The 14,364-nt window shown below is 49.0% G+C and overlaps 1 protein-coding gene across 2 annotated transcripts in view; it reads right to left on the bottom strand.

The window, feature by feature from the left end:
* The window catches only part of GTF3C1 (general transcription factor IIIC subunit 1), a 73,417-nt gene that overhangs the window by 40,157 nt on the left and 18,896 nt on the right, over window positions 1-14,364 (bottom strand). The window contains exons 7-9 of one of the 2 annotated variants that reach the window (XM_072836269.1): window positions 14,290-14,337; window positions 2,642-2,809; window positions 535-650 (exon numbers count right to left, since the gene is read on the bottom strand). In XM_072836269.1, the coding sequence (XP_072692370.1) occupies window positions 535-650; window positions 2,642-2,809; window positions 14,290-14,337 (332 nt within the window). The remainder of the gene's footprint in view (window positions 1-534; window positions 651-2,641; window positions 2,810-14,289; window positions 14,338-14,364) is intronic. The other variant, XM_072836270.1, reaches the window with a different exon arrangement.

Consider the following 14,364-nt stretch of genomic DNA (forward strand, 5'->3'; position numbering starts at 1 on the left):
TATGTGTCAAGTTCATGCCAAGGCACATGCCAAGCACTCTGCAATCATTAGCTCAACTGTAATCCTGCCTTCCAACAAAACGGCCAAAATGTTGGCAAGAAGAGAGGGAAGGATATGGGCTGGAAGGAATGTAGGCATGAATGCCGAAAGGAGACCTGCAGACACGTACAGTTGGCCAGTCCACTGTCCCCAGGAGCCAGGCAAGTGATGAGAGAGAAAGAGGCCTGAGTAGGGGCCCAGGCCCCTGGGCAGCACCTGCTTTGGCTGAAGGGACAGTGAGAGGCTAGCCAGCTTCCTTGGAGGCCCCACACAGTTGTGTGCCCCCTGTAGCCACATCTCCTGCTGACTTTTCAGTGCGGAAGACTCATTCAGTTTTTGAAAAGTGAAAACCAAGGAAAACCAGCATCAAGGAGACATGACATGCCTGTGGGCAGCCACCTGCGACTGAGGCCTGAGTGGCTGAGACAGCCCTTGGCTATCACGCTGTGCGCAGACCCAGAGACAATGGAGCCTGCAGATGACTCATGATGTTACCTTGACAACCTTGAATCTCTGAAGAAGGCGACACAGCATTCTTGCTTCCAGCTTTCCCACATTCATAGCCACTCGGATTTCAGCTTGGGAAATTCCTTTCGTGCCTCTGCGCTCAACTGTGGGAAATAATATAATGTGTAAACCTCAGCCCCTGAAAAGGAGCCCTCCCACTCTAAACAAATCCACTCCTGCCACCCCCGTTAAGCAGACTCCATCAATATGGCGAAACCAACATGCAGAAAAAAATCAGTGTTTCCTCTCCCTCCCCTACCAAGAACCTCTGAACATTCCTTCCAAAAGCTAATTCTTCAGGCTGCCTCCTCCCTGTTAGAACAGTAAGTGGCAAGTGACAGGCTGCGGATGTACTCAGCTCCGCTGACAGTGCTTTTGCCCAGCAGCAGGGAGCTAGCTCTTTCATGTGGACTTTTCCAGATACATGAAACGGATTCTTTTTCTTTTTTGTTTTTAATAGTTTTTAGTTAAGAACTTTTCTCATTTCCCCGCTGTCTCAGCAGACGCAGAGGCATTCTGAACACCAATCTGGCAGTGTCCCATACAGATGCCTGCCGGCGGGCTAGGGGAAAGAGTGTGCTGGGCCCTGCGGTAAGCAAGCAGCAGACACCTGTGCTCTATTATCTGCTCCGTCTACTCTGTCAGCTCCTGCCCTGCTACATGCTGTCACCACTCAGTGCTGCTACTGTAGGTGCATCAAAGAAGCCCTTTTGAATTTACTCAAAGGCTCCGGGACTAGGAACTCTAGGATGGAGCCTGGTGGGCGTGGGGGCAGATATAGCAGGGGGTCTCCCCAGGAAAGTGCACAAGCCACAGGACAGGCTTTGCAGCAAAGCTCTCTTGTTCAGAAATAGATTCCCCTTTATTGCTGCATCACACACTTGAGGCTGCCAGGTACAAGCCATCTGGTAAAGGAGGTCTTACAGTGTTGTATGGGCATAAAAATAAACATCAGAATGAAAGGGGGGGGGGGGTAACTGGGTGGCTCAGTTGGTTAAGAGTCTGACTCTTGATTTTAGCCCAGGTCATGATGTCAGGGTTGTGAGATCAAGGCCCATGTTGGGCTCTACACTGGCACGGAGCCTGCTTAAGATACTCTCCCTCTGCCTCTCCTTCACCAGGGGCACATGTGCACTCTCTCTCAAAAAAAAGAATCAAAAGAGAGGACCAGGATGTATCACTATATTGAACCAGTAACATGCTCATAGTAGGCACAAAAGGGTTAAGGGTAGCTTTTCCCAAACTGTGTTCGGAGGAACCCATTTGGAGTGATATTAAAAGCTGATAAAGGGCAGCCCAGGTGGCTCAGCAGTTCAGTGCCACCTTCAGCCCAGGGCCTGATCCTGGAGACCCGGGATCGAGTCCCATGTTGGGCTCCCTGCATGGAGCCTGCTTCTCCCTCTGCCTGTGTCTGCCTCTCTCTCTCTTTCTGTGTCTCTCATGAATAAACAAAATCTTAAAAAAAAAAAAAAAAAAAAACCTGATAAAAAAATGCCAAAAAGCCCCTCAAAAGGCTATGTTGATTCACCAGCGTGGCTTCGTACCAGCTGCTGACTCGCAGCCCGTGGCCACTGCACTCCCTCTTCTGTCCTCTTCCCCACAGGGACCTGCAGCCACTCTGTCTATGGCTCTGGGTCACTGCTGTCTTACATGAATCCCAGGGGGTCTAGGGAAAAGGCGAGGAGTGGGGAGACGAGACTACAGGCCTGCAGTAACTCCAGATCAATTTCAGAAGATGGGAGGTGGTTCTCGAATCTTTGCATTTTAGTATTAACTGATTAGTATTAATCAGTTTTTGAGTGCTTTCCACAGGGGAGGCCCTACACCAATGTTCTGATTCTACTCCTCACTCAGTCCCTCTCATGGGCTAGGGTGTGCATCATCCCAGCTTACAGATGTGGGAGCCAAGGCTCAGGGACCTTGCTAATGTCCTACAGGGTGACTACTCACACTCAGATCTGACCCAAAGCCTGACCTTCCAAGGGAACCAGAGTCTCAACAACATAGCCCTCTCCTTCGACACGTGGGCAGCACATCTCTGGGCCCCCAGTGCTCAGGAGCCCCATGTCAGCAGGCGCGCGCACATAGGACCTACTGAGTTCATAGGTCTGCGTGAGCATGTCCCGCTCGTACACGATGTCCACCGGGGGCACTGCCTTAGAGATGACCTCCTCGTCCTCGTCATCGTCCTGGTCATGGTCATCCTCGACCTTCCGTTTAAATTCCTTCAGCAGCCGGAGGCAGCGTACCATGACATCCGTCCCTAGGAATGCAATGTGGCATATTTTCCAGCAATGAGCAGAACACTGCTGAAGGGGGTGGGGCACAGCTGAGATAGGGACCGGGAGAACAGGCGTACACACAGCATCGAGTTCAGAACGTTTGAAACGGCACATCTTGGGGCACGACACCTGAACATGTCCTCCATATAACCACTTTTTGTTTCCCACAAAATTAGTAAACAAGGAAATGCAAATGAGAGGAATAATGAGGCACTGTGTCAGTCCTATTAAATAAACAGCAGCCTTCTCCTGCTCGAGACAAGCTCTGCGACAGGAGGAAGCGGGCCTGTCTGTCCACGCCAGCTCCCCAGCACCCAGCACAGTTCCTGGCGCACAAGCAGTATTGCCGAAAGGGCGAAAGGCAATTTTTCTCCTTTTAAGGGGAGCTTGACTGCCAAGAAGTTGTATCACAACTGTTGTATACAACTGTTGTATTACAACAGTGTAAACGTGTTCTAGAACCCTATGAGGGCATTGCTGGAAACCTTTCACCAATGATTTCTAGAGTGGGAATTTATTCCAAGAAAACTCCAGAAAGAGGCAAAAGCTGCCAGTATGAAGGGGTCCACACAGCACTCTGTATGCTAGCTTTTCTGAAGCACACAAACAATGATGCAGGACTAAGTGGTGGTGCACTGACAACAACCATTCTGTGGGCTAACGCAGGTCTTCAGGCAATCACAATCCGCCCATCACACTCAACCCACGGAAGCACAATATGAGAAAGATAACCAGCCTGTGCTGTGGCTGTACCAAAAGAAAGATACAAAACAAAGCAAAAACATCTCAGCACCTTACTAGTGCAAACCCACCCATTTGATCCTGACAATCCTAGAAAGCATTTTACAGATGGAGAAACTGAGGTACAGAGGAGGCCATGACTGGCCCAAGCTCTCTGGAGCTTGTAAGCAACAGGGGCAAAGGTGCTCAGGTAGGGTCACAGGTCTCCACTGAAGACGAAAGGACCTTGCACTAGGAGGTCCTATGACATACAAGTGTGGTGGCACAATAATGACCCCGCGAGGATGTCCATGCCCTGATATCCGCAACCTGTGACTACAAGGACATACAGGTGTGATTATGTTAAGGGATGATCTTATCCTGGAGTCTGGGTGGGCCCAATGTCACAGAACCCTTAGGAAGGGAGGCAGGAAGATCAGAGTGAAAGACTAGAAGGTGCTAGGCCGCTGGCTTTGAAGGTGGAGGAGGAGAGCTCGAGCCAAGGAATGCAGGGGGCCTGTAGGAACTGGAAATGGCCAGGAACGGATTCTCTCCTGGGGCCCGCAGAAGGAACAAAGCCCTGCCGTCATCGTGATTTTAGCCCTATGACATCCATTCCAGGCTGCCAGAATTGTAAAGCAATAAAGTGGTGCTGCCTGCAGTCACTAAGTCTGCAGTAATTGTTATCGCAGGGACACAGATGGTTTCTCCAACAGGACACCAAGGTGCCTAATCCTAGGTACCAAGGCAAGGGGAGCCATAATAAAGCTGGTCTCTGCTATCCAACGCCTCTTGTATAGGAGCTGTGGCCAGAGGGCCTTCCCTCACACCGAGCATTGCAGACTGGCCTCTGAGCCAGGTCAGGTGCAACACCCCAACTGGGGCAGGGGATCTCGTGGAGGACACAGCGTGTGGCTTGTAGGTGAAATTCACAAGCAGTAATGCATGTCGGGGCCCTGAGCTCATCAGGCTTACCCTCAGGGCAGGGTCTGGCCAAGCCTGATCTACCAGAACCCTCCTGGAGGGCAGGCCTGGGGCAAATGGTCACAAAAGTGGGGGCAGCCTGGGAAGTCTTCAGGCACCAGCCTGGTGCTGACTTGCCGGCACTCCTCCCAGTGACAGAAAATCCCATTCGCCGAAAATCCCATTTCTGATTTTTCAACAGAAGAAACGTGAAGTCACAACACTAGCTTCCTCATGCCTTGGCTCCCCCCATACCTGCCGGGCCCTCTCCAGTTATCCTGCTTCCCACAGCTTTGCCCTTTGCTCAGGGTGCCTGCCCCACCCTCTCCTTCCATTCCTCCCTCCCTAGATGGGAGCCTAAGAAATCAGAAGGAGGGGCATGGCAAGGAGGGGGACCCTTGGACCCATCTGTATGGGTGAAAATTATTTCGAGGCTTGAGTGACCAGAATTGATGTTTCACTGGGGTTTCCTACTAGCAGCCGAGGACCAAGGTACCTACAGCCCGCACACCCAGCACAAAGGCAGAACACCAAACACCAACTCATTCCCCACTGGGTCTTCCCCCGTTCGCTCTACCCCAGCCCCTCCCAACTCTCTCAACCCCCAACTCGCCTCTCAGTGCCCACAGAGCGACCTACTGCTCCTAATATTACCATTGCTCGAATGCATGCAGTGTCCCAGACACCAATCAAAGCTCTCAATGTGTTATAGAAGCTGGTTCTCACCATGGCCTAAGTTGCTGGTGGCCACTATCCTGTTTCACACTTGAGAACCCCAGGAGCTAAGGCATTTGCCCAAACTCCTATTCCTCAGCAAGGGAGGAGCTGGGATTTACCAGTCTGGCTTCCGAGCCCAGGTCCCAAACCTTGAACTACATATGGCCCCTAATTCAAAGGCATCCATGTGACCGAGCATAGTGGGTGACCTGGGGCCAGGGATGCTGGCTTCTGTGGGAGAGGTGACCCGGTGCAGCACCTAGGGGAGGCAGGCCAGCACGTATCAGCAACAGCCCGGCAATATTTCTTCCATCCCGTCTTAACTGATTAACTTGGTTAATCAGCCAAGGAGAGATACACAGAGCAGTGTTCAACATCAGCACAGATGAGGAAGAGAAAAGCTACTATATACTCATGTGTCCAAAGGGCGAGGAAGGAAATGCCCTCTGGGCCTCCCTAGCTTCTGCTCCTCATGACATCAAGTTGGCACCTGTGCTCACCTCTGCTTGGACAGCACTCGATGCTTGTGCCCCCCACCCCCAGCCTTGTCCAAATGACCCCCCACTGTTGCCTCTGCTGCCAGCCAGGGTGGCCAGACGTTCGGAGGAGCATCGGGGCAAAACCTGGGCTCCAGGGTCAGGCAAACACAGGTCATCTAAGCTCCACAACCTCCCATTTCTGAGACTCTGAGGAAACGACTTGGTAGAGCTTTTTGTGTTCAGCTCAGCAGAACGTCTGATGTTCTCCACCTCACACATCAGTGGTTAGATGCTGGAGACAATACACTGAGGCTGGCACGCAGCAGTTGACCCTAACAGCCAGCACTTGCGGTGGGCCGGCACCATGGCATGTACGTTATGTGAGGTGACCCATCAGATCTAACAATCTGAGGCTGGGGGGCCCCTGTAATCCCCGTGACACAGGTGAGTCCCCAGCATCCTTTCAGCGGTGGGTTTGGCTCAGGAGTCTCAGACCGGGCTCAGCATGAGGTAGTTGTGCTTCCAGAAGGCCAGGTAGGACACACATCCAGATGGCTGCCAGTGAGGTTTGGGGCCATGGGGTCTGCAGCTCTGCCCATCCCATGCAGCATGGCTGATTTCTCTGCCATGAATCCCAGCAGCAAGGACTTTCTCCTGGATCCATCAGATGAATAAACCCTGGATCATTTACCCAAGCTGTGTCTGTCTCTGGTCTTTCTCAAAACACTGATCATGGAAACAGGTCCGTTTCCCCGTGCCGTGTCAAATGCACCTTTACTGTGTTAAACCTTGTGTTAGAGAGGTAGCGTGCATGGTGGTTAAGAACCTGGGCTCCTGTGCCAGAGCCGGTGTGCAAACCTAAATGAGCTGGTTGACTTCCCTCAGCCTTGACTGACTTGCCTAGAAACTAAGGAGGAGGTCTAGCCTCATGAGGTTATAGGGAGAACTTTAAGAGATAAGGTAGGTGGAGGAGGCAACACTGTGTAGTCGGTGGCTTAGGACTCCAAGAAGCCACTTGGAATTAGTTTCACCAGCCTTCTATGCCTTTTCCATAGCTCTGGTTTAACCAGTCTTGGAATTCCAACTTTTATTACTGAAATCCCTCCAGCTTATGTTTGGCTATGTTTAAGGCAATTTTAAGGAGCCTGTACCAGACCACAAGTCAGCAAAAGCCAAAGCAGAGGGGATGGAATGAGATCCTGGTCAGCAGGCATGTGCAGGGTGAACAGAGCCGACTGGTCCATGGGAGCTGGCACCTCAGTGACCTCAGTGACCCCTTCTCAGATGAATCACCTGGCAATGGCAACCACGGGGCCCTGGGTGCAGGGCTTCCTTTCCAGGAAGAAAAGGCAAGGAGAGACAGAACCAGCCAGATTGCTGCACACGTTCTCAGGCATCTTAAAGATATGGTGCGCTAATGTCCACAGTTCCACACAAACCAAGCAGAGTTCTTTTGTGTCAAAGGTCCAGGAAGGGCTCGCCTTGGCGTGAAGCAAGAATGGCTTACTGAAGGTATCCTGAAGACCCAGAAAGGAGGAAGGGCAGGAGTGAACCCTTCCGAAACACCCCTAGGCGCACCAGGTACTGTGTTAGATGGTTTCAGAAGCAAATTATCATGTGGATTCTGCAAGCTGCTGCTGCTGTTTAATGAAAAAGCAAAATAGGCTCAGGGGCAGTGAGGTGCTGGACCTCTTATACTGGGCAACCTTACTGGCTTGGAAATTTCTATCGGAAAACACTGTCCCCTATAAAGGGAAATCCTGAGCTGCTGTGAAGTGGCCCCCACAGCCTATGTTTCTCACATTCCCAACCTAACAGAGAGGTGCTCTCAACGTGATGAACCCAGGAAAGAACAAAAATAAGACGAGAACAAATGAGCATCATAACAGATTTGCTCCTGCAAAGTCATCAACAGAGGTAGAGTCCTACTGGTCAACCAGGGAGAAGTTATGTAAACTCTCCCTTCCTGCCACACACACACACACACCCCTATGGACGTGCCTAGGATGGTCAGTGCTGGGGTGTCATTCGGGGAGTCTAGAAACTGAAATGAGAAGCCAGCCCACAGAGGTAGGAGGTCCTAAGGAGGTAACTTCCAGACATACAGAATTCAGGGCTGTGCTCCGGAATGAAGGAGGGTGCCCACAGCCCATACCCTAGGGTGATAGAACAGGTTAGAAATATGGGCTCTGGGGACCCCCGGGTGGCATAGTTGGGGTTAAATGGCTGACTCTTGGTTAGGGCTTAGGTCATGATCTCAGGGTTAAGAAATGGAGCCCCGCATCGGGCTCTGCGCTCAGCAGAATCTGCTAAGTTTTCTTTTTCCTTCTCCCTCAGCCCCTCCCTGCTCTCTCTCTAAAATAAACACACACACACACACATACACACACACAAAAAAAAAGGAAGGAAGGAAGGAAGGAAGGAAGGAAGGAAGGAAGGAAGGAGAAAGAAAGGAAAGAAAGAGAAAGAAAGAAAGAAAGAAAGAAAGAAAGAGAAGAAAGAAAAGAAAGAAAAGAAAAGAAAAGAAAAGAAAAGAAAAGAAAAGAAAAGAAAAGAAAAGAAAAGAAAGAAAAGAAAAAGACACGTGGGCTCTGGAGTGTCTCTGGTGATAACCTGCCTCTGCCACCTACCAGCTGGATGGCAGAGTGACAAGACCACTCTATGCCTCAGGTCGTTCAGCTACAAAATGGGGACAGAAGAGTATCATCCTCAGAGTGCTCAGGACTGTGTCTGGCAAACAAGTAGTGCTCAATAGGTAGCGCTCACTCCTGCTCTTTTTACAATGATCATTACTGCAACCTTAGCAAAACTCAGCTTCTGAGGATCAAGGACCATGTCACAACCTGGGCTGAAAATATCATATTGCTTGGGGCCTTTAATTCAATTTCAAGCATTTGATCTTGCCCTGCAAAGGGTGGTGTCTGAGAGAGAGGACAGGGTGGGGTGGGGTAGGTAGGGGTGGTGGGCAGTCTGCTTGGGTTTCCCAAGCTTCCCACAAGCTAGGGGTTGAGTTCTGGCTCTGTCGTGGCAACCTGCTAACCACTCTGAGCCTCGGGTTCCTCCTCTGTAAAATGGGCATCATTCTAACAGCATGGCTGGACTCACCTGCTGGGAGGGACCAGAGGAGTGACTGCGGGTAAGGGGCTCAGCCTCACAAACTAAGCATACTTCATGCTCCATGATTACAGAGCAAGGAGCCAGCATCCACAGTGCTGGGAAATGATGCAGCATGTGGGGCGAGGCAGGCGAAGGCAGAAACAGGGGACCTGGGGGTGGGATGCTAGAGGACACACCAGAAACGTCCAGGCAGAAGGGATGTAGGCAGAGGAAGGCGAGGGATGCTGGAAGGGCGGGGATGAAGGAGAAGGCTGATTATAGAAGATTTAGAGGCCAAACAATGGATATTGTTTTTTATTTTGTAGACATGACTTAAAGTTATTTCTGTGGTGGATGTGGAAGATGGACTAGAGAGAAGGCCAGCAGGAGCCCACATCTTCCTACTCTGCTGCCCCTGTCCTAAGCTAGCCCCACCTTCAGCCCCGGCCCTGACTCAGGCCCCAGGCACTCACTCCCCAACCCCAGCCCCTTCCTTCTCTCAGGGAGGAAGCAGACGGCCGATTAGAGGCTCACACCTTCTGTGCTCAAACCTCCACACCTGTCCTTCCTCTATGACCTGAGGCAAGGGATCTGTGCTTTGGTTTTCTTATCAGCAAAGAGAGCCCACATAATGGGACGACCCAAAGGAGCACAGTAAAGCACTAACACTTGGCACACAGCCTGGCATATTATCCAGATGGCTTTTCCACCTCTCTCCTGGCTCCACGATAGGACAACAAAATGACATAATCTCCCCTGAGGCCTTCCTCCTTTTCATGGCCTAAAATAAGCCCGTGGAGTCTAAGGTTCCCCTTGCTAACTGTACAAGATAACAATGGTACTGACCATCATGTACATACAAGAGGGCTCACAGGCTTTAGGGTGCTGGAGAAATGCTCTCAGCCATAGTTCCAGAGCCCCCATTAAATACCCAGCCCAATCCTTGGGGTGAGTTAGTGACTGACTTGTTTAGGACCCCGGGAGTTCTTAGAGACCCACAGAAGGAAACGGCTGGTATAAACCATGCTGTGACTAGCATGGCAGCAACGAACCTTTCTTGAGGGCACTGAGCCAGACGCCGGTTAAGAATGGAACGGCACCCAGCACAGACACATCTGTCACTTTACTGGCACCCTGCCAACCTGTGGCCAGCTGGGCACCTGTGCAGCCACATACTCACAAGTCCCTGCACTGGCCTCTTCCAAGCCCCAAGGGCAACCTCGCCAGCTCTTCCCCACATCAGACCTGTGTGGCACATCGACTGCCACTGGCCCCCATCTGACTGCAGAATGCTCCCCTGGCCCCACTCCCTTTCTGCCTGCTGCCAGCCTCCACTGCCCACAGCATGGCTGGGACTGGCATGTTCCCTCCTAGTCACCACAAGGAGAAGACTATCTCCCAACAAGGGTGCTGTCCCAAGTGCTGAGCCCCCTTGGGAGCCAGAGGGCTGCCTGGAGCCCTGGCTTGACATTACTCAAAGCCTGGAATTATGCCATTGAGGATCTTACTCCTGATTCTACCCTCTTAGATGCTTGGCTCTAAATCGTTTTCTGCCATATTAAAATGTCCATTTCCTTTATTTATCTCAAATATTAACGAGAGGAATTACCCTTCATTTTTTAGCTGGCATCCTTTAACCAACTTTGCCACTTTTGACTTAGAGATCTTGCTATTTTTAACTGATTCTACTGGGTTTCCCCCGTGCCACTAATTTTCTAGGCTTTAGCTCAGCTCTGATGATCTTTTTCTATTCTTTTCATGTTTATGTTCACCCTTTATCCTTTTTGTGTTTCCGATCTTCATTCTTTTTAATTCTCCTTTCCTGGTTTCAAAGCTCTTTTAAACCTTTATTTTATTGCATTTTAATCCTTCTCGATATGGCTCATTTCTCGTTTTCCTTAGCTTGTATACTTTAATCCTACTATAATTTCTCAAATGTCACTTTTTGCCATTTTAATGATCTTAATTTAGTTTGCTGTACCCTATTACAAGTGTTTCTTGGTTTTACTTTTTAACAGCTTTACTGACTTATAATTCACTTTCCCTACCATTGTGCACAACACACATCAGCAGTGGTTTAGTGTATTCTCAGGTAGGTGTGCCTGTCACCAATCCATTTTTGAAATCTTTCCTGCCTCAGACCTTGTACCTGGCACCCTGGGTGCCCCCATCACAGCCCTGAGCACTCCCTAATCTACTTCCAGATTCCCCACTCTGGATTTTCCTCTAAGTGGAATTATACAGCAATGGCCTTTTGTGACTGGGTTCTTTCTCCATTGGAACGGTCTTGGCACCCTTGCTGAAAAAATCAGTTGACTACGGACATATGGGTGTATGTCTGGACTCTCAATTCTACTTCTTGATCTGTCCATCCTTGTGCTGGTACCATACTAGCTTAATTATTGTTGCTTTGTAGTGGTTTCAAAATTAGTAAGTTTGAGTCTTCCTACAGTACTTAATTCTCGTTTCCCAGGATTGTTTTAACTTTCTGGGTACCCTGCAATTCCATATGGACTTTGGAATCAGCTTGCGAAACGTCTACACTGATGTCAGTTGAGATTCTCCTAGTTTGGAGAGTGCTGCCATCTTAACTACATTAAATCTCCAGATCCATGAATAAGGGATTATTCCCATTTGCTTAGATCTTAAATCTGCCAACAATGTTTTGTAGTTCTTTGACTACACATTTTATACTTGTTTTGCTTGAATGTATTATTCCTAAATATGTTATTCTTTTTGATGCTAATGGGAGAATTGTTTTCTTAATTTTGTTTTTGGATTGTTACAAGTGTATAAAAAATACAACTGATTTTTTTGTATTGACCTTGTGTCCTGCTATCTTGCTGAATTTGTTTTTTATATTGTAAGGGTCATGAGTTAATAGCTACGGTTAAAGTCTACAGCATAAATAGGACAATACAGGTACTTGGACCCCTTGCTCATCCTTTTCAGTGCTGGACACACTGGACTGATCCTGGACAACCTGCTGACTGACTGCCTCCATCATGAGCCTCAGGGAACACTTACTTCTGTCACTTGCTTCCAGTTGGCCCTCATTTTCAGAAAAATCACAAAGTTGACTTCAATTTCTTTTCCCTTCAGCTCTCAGCCCAAATGAATAAACACTGTATGACCAGTAAATATTTGAAGAACATAATCCAAATTTTGCAAAACAGATCAGTTCAGGGTGACTGTTTTCATTACCAAGGATTTTTTTTTTTTTCCCTTTTTGCAAAGCAGATCACTGCGGCTTCTTCCTATAATGTACTTGAAATATGCCTAAATCCAAACTCTTTATTTACAGCTTTTAGAAACAACTCATATATATATCCATGCACACCTGTAAATTTACATGAAATAATCCATCATCTTTATTTATTATTTAAGTCTTGTCTGCTTCATAATGCCTTAGAGGGAAGGTTTATGTTAATTCTGTAAACTGGGATGTTAAAACACAAGGCAAAAAAAAAAAAAAAAAAAAAAAAGACTAAAGCTGTGCCTTCATCCCGTCTCTCCTGCACAAGGAGAGGAACTAACATGGTACCTAATTAAATTTGCTAAGCTTTTGCTTAGCACCTACTCTGTTCCAAGCAGACACTGCAAAGGCCTCAAGGATAAAAGTATGTGAGGGGCACGGCTACCACTCTCAAGGAGCTCCCAACCTAGTTGGAAAAAAGTCACACAGATAAATACCTGAGTCACAGTGTGACATGGGGAGTGAGGGGAATCCAGTTGATGAGCCTGAGCAGCAGGAGGTGGGTAATAAGATCACCACAGAATGAGAGGAGCCTCCTGAACAGTCAGAATGGGCTCTCTGTGCTTGTGTGTGACAATCTAAAAATTCTGATGGTCACTGTCTTAGAGGCTTGCTCACTTGACCCCACATAAGGAGTTAAAGCCATCACTAGCATCAGTACCCAGTCTTGGTGGGCTTCTCTTCCCAGCCCAAGGCCTCAGGAAAATGTGGACAACTCACCGTGTGACACAGACACATCTGCAAGAATCAGGCCAATGACACACCAGAGTGAAGCTGGCTATGGGCCACACAGCAGGAAGCAGGGCATCCCTGGGGGATGGGGGGTGGGCCCTGTGGAAAGGGGGCAGCATCTCTCTGCCTGGCTGATGGCTAATAAAGAAACACAGTTTGATGTTGCCTAATTTCATTTTCTGCAGGGAAGTTGAAAGGCTGACTTTTTAGGTGTAATTTCTGATTCTTAAATGCCCAGCAATGAATTCAGTGAAACAAACACCGAGAGCCAAGCAAAATACATTGCTACACGTGACCATTCCTGGTCTGTGGCCCCTGCTCTGTATACACTGTCTTCTGTAAACCCCATGACACTCTGGAAGGTTGCATTATTATCCCCAGATCATCCTGCTGAGGCGGAGAGAGGCCAAAACTTGCAGGTTACCCCCACAGGAAGTGACCCAGGGCTGTCAAATCAAAGTTGCAAGAGGCTAGCTTGAATTTCCAGGGGCCTCAAGCTTGGGAGAAGCTGTGCTCCATGGCTGCCTGCCCAGCAAGAAAGGCTCTTTAAGGATGTTTCCTGCTTAGTTTCTCTTTACTTTAAAAATATCATTCCAGTCTGTTTATTTTTAATGTCTTCCTTCCAATAAATCAGGAAATAAAAATGCTTAACAGGCCCACAGGTCAGTGCTATTTTAAGTATTCAGAGAAGTCCCCAGGATACCTCTCGGTTCCTGGGACTTTTCTGCCTGCCACAGGACCCAGCGCTACTTCCTGGTTTTCTTTCTACTGAAAAGGCTGATGTCACCTACTCTTTCCAAAGGGATTCAAGGCATTTGACCAGTCACTCGTGCACTCAGCACTGAAGGGACTCAGAGGTCCCCCAAGGGGCCTCACCCTGGGCTCCTTCATTGGTTTATTCACCTGTTGTATGATAATATTGGTGTTACTCTGTTGCAAGACGTTGCTCAAACACAGGAAGCCAGACATGTTGGGCAGTGACTTATGAGCTCAGCGAGGAGATAAGAGACAGACCCCTCAGACTGGCAGTTTACTGTCACTCGACAAACACGACTGACTGCCTCCTGGCCACATAGAGCTACTCGTTGGGGAGGGTGTGTTTTGTCCTCCATCAGTACACTCTCTCCTAAGCTGTGGTAATGAAGTCAGCCTCCACAGGTTACTTGTTCTGCTCTTAAAGTCAAGCATACAGGCCCTGACCTTTTTTCTTATATACCTTTTGGTTTTCTTTGGCATTAATAATGTCATTTTCCCCCCATTGGCTTGGTTTTGTTTACTGGTCACTAATTCACACAGACTCTCTGCCGATACACAACCTTCTCAAAACACATTCACACTCACTAGGGAACTGATCCTTTGCATGGACTTGCGTCCCTCCAGAGCCCTCATCCCCTGTTCCCATGTGGACAGGTTGCCCTGGTGCCTGTCAGTGATTTCCCTTCGGCATCTTCCCACATTTTTCCTGGTCTCCCCCGCGACCCAGACCCCATTTTCCCACCTCTTGTTTCAGCCTGCCGTTTGATGGTGCACATCATCCTGCAGCTTCCTGAAAGGGAACACGAGAGATGGGAGA

The sequence above is a fragment of the Canis lupus genome, chromosome 8 (assembly GCF_048164855.1).
Source record: "Canis lupus baileyi chromosome 8, mCanLup2.hap1, whole genome shotgun sequence".
NCBI lineage: Eukaryota > Metazoa > Chordata > Mammalia > Carnivora > Canidae > Canis > Canis lupus.